This window comes from Megalops cyprinoides, chromosome 19, assembly GCF_013368585.1.
Source record: "Megalops cyprinoides isolate fMegCyp1 chromosome 19, fMegCyp1.pri, whole genome shotgun sequence".
Lineage (NCBI taxonomy): Eukaryota > Metazoa > Chordata > Actinopteri > Elopiformes > Megalopidae > Megalops > Megalops cyprinoides.
In genome coordinates, this window is record NC_050601.1 from 18127573 (window position 1) to 18145989 (window position 18417).

General features: G+C 41.1%; 1 protein-coding gene across 1 annotated transcript in view; it reads right to left on the reverse strand.

Annotated features, from left to right (window-relative positions):
* Positions 1–18417, reverse strand: part of LOC118794650 (deleted in malignant brain tumors 1 protein) — a 40520-nt gene that overhangs the window by 2094 nt on the left and 20009 nt on the right. Inside the window, exons 8-25 of the mRNA XM_036552901.1 lie at positions 17519–17730; positions 15131–15247; positions 14224–14398; positions 12411–12701; positions 11670–11993; positions 10632–10946; positions 10047–10054; positions 9355–9363; positions 8724–9027; positions 8016–8330; positions 7218–7529; positions 5541–5855; positions 4609–4923; positions 3267–3557; positions 2568–2858; positions 1880–2170; positions 1075–1365; positions 655–978 (exon numbers count right to left, since the gene is read on the reverse strand). Of these exons, the coding sequence (XP_036408794.1) occupies positions 655–978; positions 1075–1365; positions 1880–2170; positions 2568–2858; positions 3267–3557; positions 4609–4923; positions 5541–5855; positions 7218–7529; positions 8016–8330; positions 8724–9027; positions 9355–9363; positions 10047–10054; positions 10632–10946; positions 11670–11993; positions 12411–12701; positions 14224–14398; positions 15131–15247; positions 17519–17730 (4500 nt within the window). The remainder of the gene's footprint in view (positions 1–654; positions 979–1074; positions 1366–1879; positions 2171–2567; positions 2859–3266; positions 3558–4608; positions 4924–5540; positions 5856–7217; positions 7530–8015; positions 8331–8723; positions 9028–9354; positions 9364–10046; positions 10055–10631; positions 10947–11669; positions 11994–12410; positions 12702–14223; positions 14399–15130; positions 15248–17518; positions 17731–18417) is intronic.

Consider the following 18417-nt stretch of genomic DNA (forward strand, 5'->3'; position numbering starts at 1 on the left):
CCTAGACCAGCGTTTCCCAAACCTCTCCTGGACGACCCCTTTCCTGCATGTTTTAGATCTCTCCCTGCTCCAACACACAAAATTCTAGCTAATTTCAGCTTTGAGGAAACAGTGATTTAATGTTAAAAATATAGCAAATGCTAACTGAAAACTATGAGAAGCGTAATAATGCTGATGAAAACATAAACCATGTAACGTAACACGCGCACCACATAGCATAAAAATAAGTTATGTACGAAAAGGTTAAATACGAGCTAGCATGCATAGCTAACATCACAACAGTGTAAAAGATGGACCGCGGTAAATGGTCAAAAGTGTGGCTTCACTTTAGAAAAGAAAACGATAAGGCAAAGTGAAATGCATGTAGGGAGCTAATTAGCTGCAAGTCAGGTTGCATATCAAACATTTAAGGCAGCATGGCATCGATCTGAAAGACTGTAGTGTTTGATGTCTTGCGATAAGCAAGAATAAGCAGAATCGGAATCGATAAGCAGAATCAGAATCGGAATTGGAATCGATAAAATTCAAAAGATACCCAGCCCTAGTTGACTGTATATCATAAAAGAATGAAAGACTGTCTACAAGCTTTCTCTAAGATACATGCACACATCTTTCCAATAGTGAAATCTTTCGCTCTCAATGTTGGCTCCTTACCTCTGACCATTAGGGGTAGCTGCTCACTCTGTGGGGAGCTGAACTTGCGGGTGGAAACTGTGGTCTCATAAATGCAGCTGTAATTCCCCTGGTGGAAAAATTCCGCAGCAGGAAACAGGAAGGAGGCAGAGTGATTGACAGCAGCCTGAATCTCAGTCCTATTGGACCCTGTGAATGTCAGGTGGAAGACGCCTCCTGGGTACTGTGGTGGGGTGGAGCAGGTGATGGTGAAACTGTGGCCCATGATCACCTCTGGCCCCTGGTAACCCCAGATCATTCCTCCTGCAGTATCACTGAGGGAGATGTTGGGCTGCAGTAGGACCACTACAAGAGAATTATGACATGAAGGGAGGTATCTCAACATGTAAATATCTGTTCACACACACACACATATACACATCTGTGTGTGTAGTTCCTTACCTATCACAGAGAAACTGGCAGAGTCACTGTTGGGAGAGGTGAAGAGGCGTTCCAGTGCTCTTAACTGATACTGGCAGCGGTAAGCCCCCTCATGAATAAAGTTCGCTGCAGTAATGGTGAAGGTGGCAGAATTGTAACTGGAACGTTTTGTGTCTCTGTAGGACCCTGAGACCTTCTGCAGCACAAATGTACCACCAGAGTGCACTGTAGTGATGGAGCAGGTGATGTCAACACTGCCACCCCAGGTAACCTCTCTGGCACTGAGGGAGATGCGTGGCTGTGGCAGGTTCACTAGAGAGAGAGAGTCTGACATTTAGTCATGTAAGAAATATTACTCTTTCACCTTAACATGTTAAATGCAATTCACACAGACAGAATTGTTAAAGACTAGAAGTGATGAGGAAAATCAAAATTCTTGGATGAAAAATTTTCAGCTATTATTCCCAGACATTAAAGAGGCATAGAAAAAAACAGGTGTAGTTTGAAAAAACAAATACTGGACACAAATCAGAAAAAGACGCTATACAATAGGCTACAAACATGAGAGAAGACAACACATGGGTCAAATAATTCTGAGTGAATCTGAACAAGATTCAACTGTCATTGCACCTACTTATACTTTACCCATAAAAAAGTAAGTATTCCCTGATCCTGAAAAGGCAGCACATTTGCACCGCAGTAGAAACTGATAAATCAGCCTATAATTAGAATTCACCTGCTTTTCAAAGTTTTTTTCATCTAAATAAATGTAATTCTCTGTTATGGATCATTCAGGGTTATTTCAGGTGCCTATATAGTTCCTTACCGATCACAGCAATACTGACAGAATCACTCTGAGGAGAGCTGTAGGGGCGATCAGATACCCTTGTCTTATACTGACAGTTGTATGTCCCATGGTGAACAAAGTCGACCGCACGAAAAGTGAAGGTGGCCGAGTTGGGGCTGGCGTTCCTTGTCTCTGTGAGTGAGCCTGAGACCTTCTGTAGGACAAATGTACCACCAGAGTGCACTGTACTGATGGAGCAGGTGATGGCAACACTGCCACCCCAGGGAACCTCTCTGGCACTGAGTGAGATGCTTGGCTTTGGTAGGCTCACTAGAGATAGAGAGATCACAACTCAGTCTTGGAAGAGATATTCCTGTTATAATGCCATATACTATAAACATTTACTGAGAATTTTGGCTATAAAGGAAAAAAATCCTTGATTTGTCAGAGTTGTTAGTACTTCCTTCCACTGAAAACAAGGTACTGAATGATTATTGCACTTCATCAGGAATAAAGAGCTTTATAGCCAAACTCATTGGCATGGTTACCAAGCATTGCCATCACCAGTGCAACTTCAACAATGCACAACAAAGTAACAGTCAAGTATTATTCAGAAAAGCATCTCTCATCAAAGACCTACTGCAGGACACTTTTCACAGAGAAGAACAACCATAAAATAAATATGGATGGCAGATGTCATACAGCATGTGTGCATTTTCTTCCTTACCTGTAACAGAGAAACTAACAGAGTCACTATCAGGAGAGGTGAAGAGGCGTTCTGATAGCCTTATCTGATACTGGCAGCGGTAAGCCCCCTCATGAATAAAGTTCGCTGCAGTAATGGTGAAGGTGGCAGAATTGTAACTGGAACTTTTTGTGTCTCTGTAGGACCCTGAGACCTTCTGCAGCACAAATGTACCACCAGAGTGCACTGTAGTGATGGAGCAGGTGATGTCAACACTGTGACCCCAAGTAACTTCTCGTGCACTGACAGAGATTCTTGGCTTTGGTAGGCTCACTAGAGGTAGAGAGAACACAATTCATTCTTTGAAGACATATTCCTGTTATAATGTCATATACAAGAAACATCTAGTGAAAATCTGGGCTTTAAAGGGAAAAAAATCCTTAATTTGTCAGAATTGTTAGTCCTTCCTTCCACTGAAAACAAGATGCTGAATTATTATTGCACTTCATCAGGAATAAAGAGATGGATGGCGAAATTCATGAGCATGGTTGGTTACCAAGCACTGCCATCACCAGTGCAACTACAACAATGTCCAACAAAGTATCAGTCAAGTATTATTCAGTAAAGCTTTAATCAAAGACCTACTGCAGAATACTTTTCACAGAGCAAAACAGCCATAGTTCTAATAACATAAATACAGATGGCAGCTTCCATACAGCATGTGTGCAATTTCTTCCTTACCTGTAACAGAGAAACTGGCAGAGTCACTGTTGGGAGAGGTGAAGAGGTGTTCCAGTGCTCTTATCTGATACTGACAGCGGTAAGCCCCCTCATGAATAAAGTTCACTGCAGTAATGGTGAAGGTGGCAGAATTGGAACTGGAACTTTTTGTATCTCTGTAGGATCCTGATACCTTCTGCAGGACAAATGTACCAAAAGACTTCTCTGTTATGGTGGAGCAGGTGATGTCAACACTGTGACCCCAGGTAACCTCTCTGGCACTGACAGAGATGCTTGGCTTTGGTAGGTTCACTAGAAAAACAGACCTCATAATTCAGTAATGACAAAAATATCATCCTTTCATCTTCATAAATTAAATGCATTTTAGACTGACACAAATTGTTTCAGAGTTTGCAGGCATACTGTATATTGCAATACAAATGTGATTTTCCCCTGATGAGTCATCCAATTGACATATTTAATATATGTAATAAAGATATATTAAGGGCCATGCAAAAATCAAGTTGATTTCATAAAGAGTCATGAAATTTACTCATTTGTTCAACTTCTTCTGCTAAGTGCATAACATGCATGTTTCTGTAGAAGACTGACAATTACGAGAAGGGTTGAGTTGGTTGCTGAAAAAGGGAACCAAAACTGTAGTTATAAAGGGTTTCACATGCACACACCCTGTAAAACATATGAACAGTGGAAAAAATCCGGCACAGTGTACTGTTATATGCCCACACCCCTGTCTTTGCTACCGAAAGCCTGGAAGAACTGCACTCTGAAATATATCAACATACCTTCATATTATTATTTACATTTATTTTGAGTAAGGAATTAATTGTACACTGGCACTCATGTTCAGATTCAAATGTTCAACACAAATTTAAATACCTGGAATTCAAGCTGGTTTAAATTCAAGTTAAAGGGTATGTTACATATTGAACTTTTCAGATATAGATATTCAGTATTCATATTATTATTAATTCAGAACCAGGATGGGTGTGTCTTTTAGTAGCAAAGTGCATAGAACAATTACAGATATATCTTACCATTAACAAAGATACTGTTCCATTACAAAATGTGCCCTTAGAACAACTGTATTGTGCGTAGCAATGACCACTGACATATAGAAGATGTTCAATGTCTTGCAGTTGAAATAAACTGCATTTCAATATCTGAACCTCCTATTATCTTAAGAAAAAATTTAAGTTTCACTTCTTATATGCAATAAGCAATATACATATTCTTTAGCTACAATTACGCTGACTTTAAGAACTATTAACGAAGGCTAATTCAGTGCTGTCATCAACTGAAATGAGTGTTAATGAGTGAGCTGAATAAGCGACACCCTTACCTGAACAGACAACACCAGCATCTTCACCATGACTGCAGTCTTCATTCCCAAACCCATTATTTGAGCACTCTGTTAGGAAGGACTCATCACCTTTACAAGCAACATTATCCAGCCAAGTGGGCTCACTCCCCTGGCCAAACTGGGAACCTTTTGAGGCAAACACAGCATTCCCGCAGCCCAGCTGTCTACAGACCACTGCAGCATCATTCATATCCCAGTCGTCATCACACACAGTTCCCCATTGGCCATTGTGATTGATCTCCACTCTCCCAGAGCAGCTGTTGTTCCCGTTAACCAGTAGGATCTGACGACCACCTAAAAGTCACCAAGATAATTAGTCCGGACAGGACCAGGGTCTTTCACATGTTTGACTCTCATGTCTCACAAGTCTTATCTTATAAGGAAGCTGTATTTTACACCAGCAGAAGAAGGATAAGCATAGGTCTATTCCTGCTGCTAATGCTCAGAATTAGTCAGTTGGTAAGTAACAGGCCAGTATTATGATAAGGTAATGTGAAATAGACAGGTTGCCACCAGTTCCCAAAAAAAGCAACTGTAGCCCTGTAACTCCTTGTGAAACTTTTCTGCATATATCAGGTATTTGACCCTGCTTGTTTCATTACTTTCAGTTGTTCACAATAAGCAGTGTATTATTTGGCATTACTGTGCCACATCTTAGAATGATTTCCTTTCATGACTGTGCCATGACTTCAATTGTGGTGGTGGTTTACAGAAAACCATTCCAATACACTTCTTATGACAGCAAATTTGAGTCAGACATAACAAGATTTTCAAGAATTCCATGCTTCAAATTAAGTCTAGTTTTAGAAATATTAAATAATGTTCATTTAGTCACGTCACCCTGGTTTCACCCTCCAGAGTGAGTATTAGGTGAGCGCATCCCCCAAACTAAGACAGAGAGACTCCCTTACCTGAACAGACAACACCAGCATCTTCACTATGACTGCAGTCTTCATTCCCAAACCCACGGTGTGAGCACTGTGTGAGGAAGGACTCACTGCCTTTACAAGCAACATCATCCATCCAGGTGGGCTCATCCCCCCGACCAAAGTGGGCGCTATGTGGAGCAGACACAGCACTCCCACAGCCCAGCTGTCTACAGACCACTGCAGCATCATTCAGATCCCAGCTGTCATCACACACAGTTCCCCACTGCCCGCTGTAATAGACTTCAACTCTCCCAGAGCAGCGACCATTCCCATTAACCAGTCGGATTGGAGCACCACCTAAAAGTCACAAAGAGAGATACACTAATAAGGACCAGGGTCGATCAGAGGGTTGACATAGGGAAGATCTAAAAATCACAGAAGAAAATGCTGTTGGAGATTAAATTAGTCTTCCCAGTTGTAATGATAACATGAAAGACTTAATACAGTGAGTAGTGTGAAACATTAAAGAATAATGAAGCTAATACCCATGTGAAATGTGAGTTCAAAGATTTGGTAGAAAATGTCAGTTTTCCTCTTAATCTTAGGCAGAATTCACACCCTTCTTGCATGCATTCACCATGGCCCCTACAAATATGCTGATTTGACAGAGCAAGATTTCTATTAACACAGATGTATGGGCTCACAGCCCTTCCCAGCAGGACCAAAACGGGCATTTAGGCAGACTTTCCCCGCTGACAAGTCTGAAGGCCTGCTCCGCATACCTATTGATATCATTGATATCATTACCTGGCCATAGTGCACAGCGCATAAAGTCACTTAGCATGTATTTTGCCAGCTGTGTGTTGTATATTGAATGGAAAAAGGGTACATCCTCTAGGTGACTGCTTATGTTGTCTGTTGTTGCATTGTCAAACTGCAGGGTATTTTGAAATGTGTTCATTGTTCAGTCCGTATAGAAACATTGCATGTAAAGCTGCATAATATACAAATTTAAACTGACTCTCATCTCTCCACAAGAACTGGAGTTGTTTCCTCTAAATTGAGTGTATTTGAATTGAATTGATTAAACCAAGCAAGAAACTGGAGTGGTCAATTTTTGTGCATTTTGGATGTTAAATGATTCACATGAAATTCCATTTGAATACAACTTGACATTGCAAGCCTTTTACCTAAAACCAATTGTTCGGCAACACAGTTTTGAGGTGGTTTCTGATGACTTTTTGCAAATCAGCAGACTCAGCAAAGTAAAGGTTGTTTTACAATGTACTTCTTACCATGAATGTGTATGTCAGCTAGAAATACAATATCAACTGTCTGACATTATAAAACACCAGCACATAAAAGACTAAATACAAAGTATTTTATATATTGTCAGTTGATACTGACAATATTTTAAAGTGAAATTATGATTTGGCAGTTTTCCCATGTCTCACCCATCCTGATTTCCTTTGTCCTTTTGATTCTGGTGACCAATGATGGCTTACATCTGTTTCAAAATGGTATTAACCTACCAAGCAGTGCGGGGAATAGATCCCCCTTATCCTCAATCGATCAACAGCCCCTCCACACTGGCTACACAACTGCAGTAAGCTTCTTCTGTACACTAGCTGCAATTAAATTTACATTTAGTGATATCAGCAGCTAGGGCGAATCTAAGGTGAGAAAGTCTCCAAGACTAAGAAAAAGTAAATCCCTTACCTGAACAGACAATGCCAGCACCTTTACTAAGACTGCAGTTTACAGACTCAAACCCACGGTGTGAGCACTCTGTGAGGAAGGACTCATCGCCTTTACAAGAAACATCCAGCCAGATGGGTTCACTCCCCTGGCCAAAGTGGGCCCCACCAAATGTAGACACAGCAGTCCCACAGCCCAGCTGTCTACAGACCACTGCAGCATCTTTCAGATCCCAACTGTTGTCACAAAGGGTTCCCCACCGGCCATTGTGGTAGACCTCCACTCTCCCAGAACAGCTGTCAGTCCCATTAACCAGTCGAATCTGAGGACCACCTAAAAGTCAGAGAGAAAGACTGGTAAGGCCCAGGGTCTTCAACTTCACTCGAGGTTGGGAAAATCTAAAAGCTACTGAGGTAAATACTGATAAGAATTCAGTTAGTCTTCACAGTTGTAATGATGACATTAAAGACATTAAAGAATAATGCAACTAAAACCAATGTGAGATGTCAGTTCAAACATTTTTTGTAGGAAATGTCTGTTGAAAAAATGGAATCTTTTCCCTCTCGCTTCAGTCTTACGCAGATTTCACACACTCCTTGCATGCATTCGCCATGGCCTCTGCAAATATGCTGATTTGTTGAAGCAAGATTCATTGCACTTGTGTTAGCATGTAGTCATATAACAAGGTTAATAAGTCAAGTGAAAAATAAAAGGACCTTTGCAAAGGAAATTGCAATTTTTGCAATATTTAAGTTTACTCCATATATGTGAGCATTAGTTGAGCAAGTCTCCAAAACTAAGAGAAAGCGACTCCCTTACCTGAACAGACTACTCCGGCATCTTGATGATGACCACAGCTTTCATTCCCAAACCCATCATGTGAGCACTCTGTGAGGAAGGACTCATCACCTTTACAAGCAACATTATCCAGCCAGGTGGGCTCATCCCCCCAACCAAAGTGGGCACTCTGTGGAGCAAACACAGCATTCCCGCAGCCCAGCTGTCTACAGACCACTGCAGCATCTTTCAGATCCCAGTTTTTGTCACACACAGTTCCCCACAGGCCATTGTGATTGATCTCCACTCTCCCAGAGCAGCTGTTGTTCCCATTAACCAGTCGGATCTGAGGACCACCTGAAAGTCAAAGAGAGAAAGAGCTATAATAGGGACCTGCCTCTTTCAGACATTTGACCTGAGGAAGACATAAAAGTCGCAGAAGAAAATATTAAAACCATACTTGCATGCATAAATAGAGCGACCGATATGTTTGTTTTGATGTATATTATATTTATAAAAATACATATATCACATTCTAAATATTGGCCAAGTTAGCCAGAGTTGTTAAACAAAAGGATCGTACTTCATTTAATGAAGTGTTGTCCTACTGTGTTGCAAGACCTCACAAATTACGAAAAACATACCCACTCTACAAAGACACGTCTCCTGATTGCTAATCAGGTCTAAGAATCTATCATTCTAATACCCTCTTGTTGAGGTTCCCAAACTAAGTAAAAGTGACTCCCTTACCTGAACAGACAACAGCAGCATCTTCACTATGACTGCAGGTGTCATTCCTAAACCCACGGTGTGAGCAGTCCAAGAGGAAAGACTCATCACCTTCACAAGCAAGTTCAGCCATCCAGGTAGGCTCACTCCCCTGGCCAAAGTGGACACTTTGTGGAGCAGACACAGCACTCCCACAGCCCAGCTGTCTACAGACCACTGCAGCATCCTTCAGATCCCAGCTATCATCGCACAGGGATCCCCAAAGGCCATTGTAATTGACTTCAACTCTGCCAGAGCAGTGACTGTGCCCATTAACCAGTCGGATCTGAGGACCACCTAAATGTCACAAAGTTTACGTGTTTAATGGTTACGTGGCCAAAATGCATAGTACAGAGTCAGTCAATTGACAGCTACTTACTCAGCTACCTGTGGTGTGTTGGATGAAAGGTACATGCTCTAAGTGACTGATTTTGTTGTAAATTGCTGCATTGTTAATTTTTTTAAAATGTTTTGAAATATGTTTGGTCTGCATGGTAACATTGCAGGTGGAGTCTAGTGTCACACACCACAAAACAGAGACTTGATTAGCTATCTGCCTCTGTCGAGGTGCAATGAATACAATAGCAATGCTCCACTGGGAAATCAATCAAACAACCTTTGGCTTACAAGCCCTATTCCTTACCATTGCACCACACAGTTGAATATTTGTTAAAAATAAACTTCTCTGGAATGGTCTGATTTTGTGTAAGTTATACAATGATATTTGAATGAAACTTAAATTGCAATCCCTTCACAAAAAATTGTTGAGCAACATAGCCTTAAGGTGTTTTCTGATTACTTGTTTGCAACTCACTGAGAAGATCAGGAAAAAAGTTGTTTTGCAATGTACTCTTTACCAATTAATGTGTGCATTAGCTAACAATAAACATAACATTAATGAATTCTGTGCTGACGTAGCATAGCAACAGTACGCAATACATAATGCAATTTCAAGAAGACATGTGATAGTCAAATATTTTTGATACATATTGTCACTTGATAGTGACAACATATTAGTAACATTATCATAGTGCCACTTATAGTGTGCCTGGAAGTATTGAACGAAGTTATTAGCAGTAAAATGTGGCACATGCCCGAGGATGCAGGAATTAGCTAGTGGGACTCTGTCCCATTTCTCTTGGAGTGTGGAGAAGCATGCTCCACTTCAAGGGACACTGGAGAATTTTGGATACACATCATCCCAGCTCATTCCACAAAGGTTCACTGAGGTCAACTGAGAGCACATATGTATATGTTCTTCTTATGCCAATGATGTTAATTTTTTCACCAGCTAAATAAGGACACAAATAAGCCTATTCCTGCTGTCAATGCAGTCACCTCTGAATTAGCAGGAAAAGCAGCAAATGACAGCCCAGTGCAACTGAGCTGCCATCAGTTTTAAAAATCAACTCTGATCAACTGATAAACATTTCCACATAGATATAACACATTAATTTGTCACCTGTTCACATAAATTAGTGGATTGGCGTGGTTGTTCCACACCTGCTAAGGATCATTAGGGTGGTTTACACAAAACCATGATCAATTGCTTAAGAGGACCTGGCTCCAGTGCTAGCAGGTCCACCTAAGGTGCTGCTAACATCAATATGGTTTTGTTGTGTTTATGCATATTGTTGAGGCCAATCAATGATGTCCTTATCTTAGTCAGGTGTATTGACCTGTGGTCTCACAGATAGTAGCCTATGAATGCCTAACTGTGTTTGGCTGTAGTGCCTTGTCAGGTTAGAAACATCAAACTGTGAATGTTCTGAAAAGCTTTCAACTGCACATTGAGTTAATCCAGGCTCCGACATATGTCAACGTTTCCAAAATGCGCTGTAGGATACGTTCTCTTTTTTCTTTCAAAAACAGAGAAAGTGGTTTGCTTACCTAAGCAGATGACACCAGCGTCTTCACCATGACCACAGTCATGTGATCCAAATGTAGGGTGTGAGCACTGTGTGAGGAAGGACTCATTGCCTTTACAACCAACATCATCCAGCCAGATGTTTCCACTCCCCTGGCCAAAGTGGGCACTCTGTGGAGCAGACACCGCACTCCCACAGCCCAGTTGTCTACAGACTACTGCAGCATCATTCAGATCCCAGCTGTCATCACACACAGTTCCCCACTGCCCATCATGGTAGATCTCCACTCTCCCAGAGCAGCGGCCATTGCCATTTGCCAGTCGTATCAGCGGGTGATCTGCAAGTTGCAGCAGACAGTATTGATAAAGATTAATTTATTCTTCACCATGGTAAGGCACGAAAGACTTAGTCAAAACTAACCCCAACTGATACCAAAGTAAATGATTACTTCAAACATTTTACAGGAAGTGCTAGTTGAGTGTGACTCTTTGTGAATGGTTAGTTAAAAGTGCCTCCTCCTCTCACTGCAAATTCTTGTGCAATAATATCAGGCTTAAACTTTCATGAATAAATAGCATGTATTTACTAGGATGAGACCTCTGGTACATATTTACCTCAGTATATACCATAGCCCCTAATTTCAACCTAAAGCAAGGTGCTGTACCATACAAGCGCAAGCTTATTGGCAATTTCGACTGGTGCTTCTATTAATATTTCACTACAGCCACCATTGCTGCTGAACTGAGATTGAGGATGATGAATGTGTTGCACATGCCTCCTGAAGTTATAGACCTGAGTGACCTGGAACATGTGTAGGGACTAATGATGGTTTTTATTATTATAAACTCTTACTTATTCCATTTCTATAGGCAGTCTTTCCAAAAACACAGAATGTTGTGGGTTATGGGCGGGACTATTTTGCGGTTGATTTGTACTCTGTAAGGGTAAAATATTGCCATAGACATTCAAGAAAAAGATTTCACCTGCAAGCTTCCACGAAAGCATATGCGCATAACTTGTATAATGGTGAAATCTTTTACCCTTGCTATTAGCGCCTTACCTCTGACCATTAGTGGCAACAGTTCACTCTGTGGGGAACTGAAGTTGCGGGTGGAAACTGTGGTCTCATAAACACAGCTGTAATTCCCCTGGTGGGAAAATTCCGCAGCAGGAAACAGGAAAGAGGCAGAGTGACCGACAGCAGCCTGAGTCTCAGTCCTACTGGACCCTGTGAATGTCAGGTGGAAGATGCCTCCTGGGTACTGTGGTAGAGTGGAGCAGGTGATGGTGAAACTGTGGCCCCTGATCACCTCTGGCTCCTGGAGGTCCCAGGTCACCCCTCCTCGGTGTACCCTGATGGAGATGCTGGGCTGCCATAGGACCACTGGAAGAGAATTGGCGTCAGTATTAAGAGAAATGATAATATACTCATAATCGCTGAAGATGGTGGACTTTAATACACCTCAATGATTCTTGGGCACAGCTGCCTAACTTGATAAAAACTTGGTGCATAAGCTACCCAACCTATAAATTACTACAGTTAGCAGGCAGCTAATGCTATACTAAGGTTGGTAATTTATTTCAGTTTTTATTGTGGCTTTGCTTGCTTTAAAAGTAATACTGGTTAAGGAACTGCCTGACCATTTGAAGAATTTAGCAGTGATTGGCTGATGACCACAGCCACCTGCTCCCTGTGAATGCCCTCAGTTGACTGAACTACACTATTTAAAAATAACTCGCCATTAGCTTAAATAAGTAACAACACACTTGCTGCATGTCTGGTGTGCATTTTTGTCCTTACCTGTAACAGAGAAACTGGCAGAGTCACTGTTGGGAGAGGTGAAGAGGCGTTCCAATGGTCTAATCTGATACTGGCAGTGGTAAGCCCCCTCATGGACAAAGTCAACTGCAGTAATGGTGAAGGTGGCAGAAGTGGAACTTGAATTTTTTGTATCTCTGTAGGACCCTGAGACCTTCTGCAGCACAAATGTACCACCAGAGTGCACTGTAGTGATGGAGCAGGTGATGTCAACACTGTGACCCCAGGTAACCTCTCTGGCACTGACAGAGATGTGTGGCTTCGGTAGGCTCACTAGAAAAAGACAGCTTTCAATTTAGTCATGAAAGAGGTCATCATTCTTTCTCCGTTATGCAATATTTAAATGTTTTTCACAATGAAAGTAGTGTCCAACTTTTTAGGATTTTTCTAGAATTTTAGGAGAAATCCTAAAATTATCATTCAGGTTTCTCCAAAAAATACACAGAGCAAAGAGAATAAATGATGAGGAAACTCCAGATTCTTAAATTCTTTGTTAAAAACATTTTGCCTATCATTACAGGCAAGGGTGTAGGTTTGCATATGGATGGTAGGGACATGTCCCCTACCAATATTTTGGGAGGACAGAATTGTCCCTACCAATATTTGAGCGAACTTGTTCGCATTATCTTTGGAGTGAAGTCATGTTAGATAATTCCAATGTGCCCTCGGTTGTTGTGTCCCTACCAATGTTGAGACTAAACCTACACCCTTGATTACAGGACATTCAAGAGGATGGATAGGCTTAGAGAACAGGTGCGCATAGGCAAAAAAAAAAAAAAAAACTAAACTGGAAACCAAGCATGAAAAGACAAGAAACATCACAAGATTTACAGCAGATAAGACAATTAATATGAGAAAATTAATATGAATGAATCAAAGCACAATATTCAATCATCATTATATCTACTTATATTTTACACCTTCAAAAGTAAACATTTGTTGAACAGGGAATGAAAGCACATTTGCTACACAACAGAAATTACTTTTCCTAAAATTATAATCAACATGCTTTTTAATATTGTTCTGATCTAAATAAATGTAAATTTCAATATGGATCATTTGGGGTTATCTCAGCTGGATGTATAGTTGCTTACCTCTCACAGAGAAACTGACAGAGTCACTATGAGGAGAGCTGAAGGGGCGATCGGATACCCTTGTCTTATACTGACAGTGGTAAGCCCCCTCATGAACAAAGTTCACAGCAGCGATGGTGAAGGTGGTTGAATTGATGGTTGCATTCCTTGTCTCTGAGAATGACCCTGAGAGTTTCTGCAGTACAAATGTACCACCAGAGTGCACTGTACTGATGGAGCAAGTGATGTCAACACTGTGACCCCAGGTAACCTCTCTGGTACTCACAGAGATGTGTGGCTTTGGTAGGCTCACTAAAGAAAGAGAGGTCACGATTCAGTCAGGTAAGAGATATTTCTGTTCTAATGCTATAAGTTATAAACATTTACTCAGAATTTCAGGCTTGAAAGGGAAAAGTCCTGAATGTGCTGTATATGTCAGTCTTGTGAGCATTCTATATTGCTGGAAACCCTGGCATGTTTACCAAGCATTGCCGTCAAAACTGGAAATTTGACAAGGCAAATTTTCTCAGGGTAAAACACAAGTAGATCAAATAACAGGAATACAAAGGGTAGATTAATTAGTATGATATATCATGACAGGCATAGATGCTTCTGCAAGCTGACATTCAGGGCAAACGTGTGACTGTGCAAATATTACTTATTGATGTAACAGAGTTCTCAGGTCCACCTGCTGCATGTCAAGTATGAATTTTCTTCCTCACCTATGACAGAGAAACTGACAGTGTCACTGTTGGGAGAGGTGAAGAGGCGTTCTGATACTCTTGTCTGATATTGGCAGCGGTAAACCCCCGCATGAACAAAGTTCGCTGCAGTGATGGTGAAGGTGGCAGAATTGGAACTGGAACTTTTTGTGTCTCTGTAGGACCCTGAGACCTTCTGCAGGACAAATGTACCACCAGAGTGCACTGTACTGATGGAGCAGGTGATGTCAACACTGCCACCCCAGGTAACCTCTCTGGCACTGAGGGAGACACTTGGCTTTGGCAAGCTCACTACAGAAATAGTCAGAAATTTAGTCATATAAGATATATATTTTACCAGGAAGTATATGCATTTCAAAATGACAATTGTTTCAGATTTTTTATGCAAATCTTGAAATTATTCAATGACATTGAATGACTTCTTGAAGAATAAACAGTACAAAGAAAAAGGAAAATTCCAAATTCTGAGATGAAAACATATTGGCTATTATTACAATAGATTCAAGAGAGGAACTGGGTATAGACAACAGGTGTAAGACGTAAAAAGTAAACTATATACTGGACACAATGTAAATAAAGCCAAGACACATTTCAAGAATTAGATAAGACAACAGACAGAATGAATCAGACACAAAATTCAGCTGACTTTATAGCTACTGACAGTTTTCACAGTGAAACATATGTATTCACTGGGTCAGTAAAGGCGGCGCATTTGCACAAGAGAAATCGAACAATCGCTTTCTGTATAATTATAATTCACAGCCTTTTCAAAGTTCTTCTAATCTAATTAAGTGTAAATTTCAATATGGATCATTTGGGGTTATCTCAGCTGGACGTGGAGTTTCTTACCTCTCACAGAGAAACTGACAGAGTCACTATGAGGAGAGCTGAAGGGGCGATCAGATACCCTTGTCTTATACTGACAGCGGTAAGCCCCCTCATGAACAAAGTTCACAGCAGTGATGGTGAAGGTGGCAGAGTTGATGGTGGCATTCCTTGTCTCTGAGAATGACCCTGAGACCTTCTGCAGGACAAATGTACCACCAGAGTGCACTGTAGTGATGGAGCAGGTGATGGCAACACTGCCACCCCAGGTAACCTCTCTGGCACTGGTAGAGATGTGTGGCTTTGGTAGGCTCACTACAGAAAGAGAGGTCATGATTTAGTCGAGATATTTTTGTTATAATGCTATATGTTATAAATATCTGCTCAGCATTTTAGGTTCTAAAGTAAAAATAATTGTCGTGTATGTGTCTAAACAGAACATGCTTTACACTGAAAACAAGGTACTGAATGATTATTACTTTGTATGAGGAATCAGGTGCAGCTGGAAGGCTAGTATCTTGGGTATGGTTACCAAACATTTCTATAAAAACTGCAATTTCAACAAGGCACAATCACTAAATATATCAAAATATTTCATTCAGTAAAGCATCTTTCATCAAAGAACTACTGAGCAATACTTTTCACTGTGCAAAAAAACAGACATAGTTCTAATAACAAAAATCCAGATTGAAGGTGAATCAGTATGGCCCATAATGGCATACACAGATGCTACTGAAAATTTACATTTTGGGGCAATGAGTTACTGTCATTTTATTCCTGATTAGTTTCCACCTGCCATGTCAATTTTCTTCCTTACCTGTAACAGAGAAACCTACAGAGTCACTGTTGGGAGAGGTGAAGAGGTGTTCCAGTGCTCTTAACTGATACTGGCAGTGGTAAGCCCCCTCATGAATAAAGTTCACTGCAGTAATAGTGAAGGTAGCAGAAGTGGAACTGGAACTTTTAGTGTCATTGTAAGATCCTGAGAGCTTCTGCAGGACAAATGTACCACCAGAGTGCACTGTACTGATGGAGCAGGTGATGTCAACACTGCCACCCCAGGTAACCTCTCTGGCACTGAGGGAGATGCTTGGCTTCGTTAGGTTCACTAGAGAAAAAGAACTCACAGTTTAGTCATGAAAGAGATATTCTTTCACTTTTATAAGATAAATGAATTTTACAATGATTCATTTGTTTGACTTTTTAGGAAAATACTGAAATTATCACTCAAGGCCCTCTCCTCAGGAGTGTGAATGTAACCTGATAGTGTTGCAAAAGACATGCCTCGAGTGTTCACCGATGGAGACAAGCTACTTAGCTTTTGCTAAACAGGGAAATGTGGAGTGCTGTAAATAGGCATAGACATACAAAAAGAGCGTGTAGATACAGTGATATATTTTATGGTAGATCTGAGTGCTGCTTGGGGCTAGTTACTGAGATCTGTCACACAGTGCACTTCCAAAATGTGAACAGTAAGAAAATATACATAACTTTCGTTAGTATTGACATCAACATTGTTTAAATTGACATGAATGATTTATCAATGGTCCTAAAAACCCCTCAAGCCTATTGAAGAACACAGACAGCTTGATCCCAAGATTGTCTCTGCATCATGTGCAGTCAGATGGCAAATGTGTGTCTGTCATGGATACAACAATTCAGAGATTGTATAGAAAAAAGCCAAATACAGCCAAAGCTAAAATATATTAAAATAAATGCTGTGATAAAAATGGTTTCCCCAAAGGGGTCACAAAATTTAAATATATGATAAATGTGAGCCCTATTAAGTGCCGTGCAAAAATCGTATTTATTTCACAACCAGTGATTATATTAACCAATTTACTTAACTCCTGTTAAGTGCTTAGTTTGCCTGTCTATGAAGACATACTTATGGGAAGGGCTGAACTGGGTGCTGAGAAAAGTAACCAAATCTGTAGTTATACACTGCTTCACACACACACACACACACACACCCTGTATACTTATTTGTAAAATGCATGAACAGCATAAAATACCAGGGTAAAGTGTACTACTGTCGGCCTGCAGCCTCACTGCTTTTACTACTGAAAGCCTGAAAGGACACACAGGGCTGTTCTCTGAAAATATCAAACCTTCAAATTTCTATCCAACTGCATTCTGAGTTAGAGATAATATTTTATTTTACATGGTTAGATTTTAAGATATGCAACTGTAAGATATGTAACAAAATGTTACATATCTTACAGCTGAAATATAATTTATTTAGTTGTATGGACTATCTGGACCTCTTATTAATCTATAAAACTGTTTCACACATTCTATTTGATAAACCATATATTTGTTCTTTACCTACAGTTGAGTTATTTTATTTATATGTGATTAAATTACCTGAACAAATGACACCAGCATCTTCACCATGACCACAGTTATGTGATCCAAACCCACGGTGTGAGCACTGTGTGAGGAAGGACTCACTGCCTTTACAACCAACGTCATCCAGCCAAATTTCCTCTCTCCCCTGGCCAAAGCGCGCACCCTGTGGAGCAGACACAGCACCCCCACAGCCCAGCTGTCTACAGACCACTGCAGCATCATTCAGATCCCAGCTGTCATCACACACAGTTCCCCACTGCCCGCTGTAATAGACTTCCACTCTCCCAGAGCAGCAACTGTTCCCATTAACCAGTCGGATCTGAGCATTACCTGAAAGGGAAAGGGATTGGGATTGATAAGGACCAGCATCTTTCAGAAGTTTCAATTTCAATTCAATTCAAATTCAATTTTTATGAACATATTAGTGCTTACTCTCCCCATTTCCCATTTGAAATATTTCCCCTTTAGGGAATTCTTGGTTAAAGGGATTCCTTTTCCTAAATAAGATACCTTTTCAAGATGTCTTTCTAACTACAGCCAAAAATGTCAGGTCACAAGCAAGGACTCAGGCGCGGACCACGAGAACTCCAGAATCCAGGCGTTTATAAACAGACTCGAACAAACAGGCAGTCCAAAACAGGCAGGGTCAAAATACCAGGAAGGCAGTCCAAACACAGTCAGGAATCAAAGCCGGGGACAGGCAGGGTCAAACCAGGAAGTCAGGAAGATCAGGTGAACAGGGCAGGACAGCAGGCAGGAGCAAGGTCGAAGAGCAGGCAGGGTCGATTCGCGGAACAGCAATCAGGCAGAAACCACGGCGGGAACAAGACAGGTAAAGGCACACTGCAACGAACTGGCAACAAGACAGAGACAAGCAGGGGAGATATAGGGCTGGGCTGATGAGGAGATGGGAAGCAGGTGTGTAAGCAGGCAGGAGGGGATGATCGGGTGGGCGGAGACAGGGCGGAGAGTGGGGCAGGGCTAGAACACAAGGAAAACAAAAGCACATGGACAGGG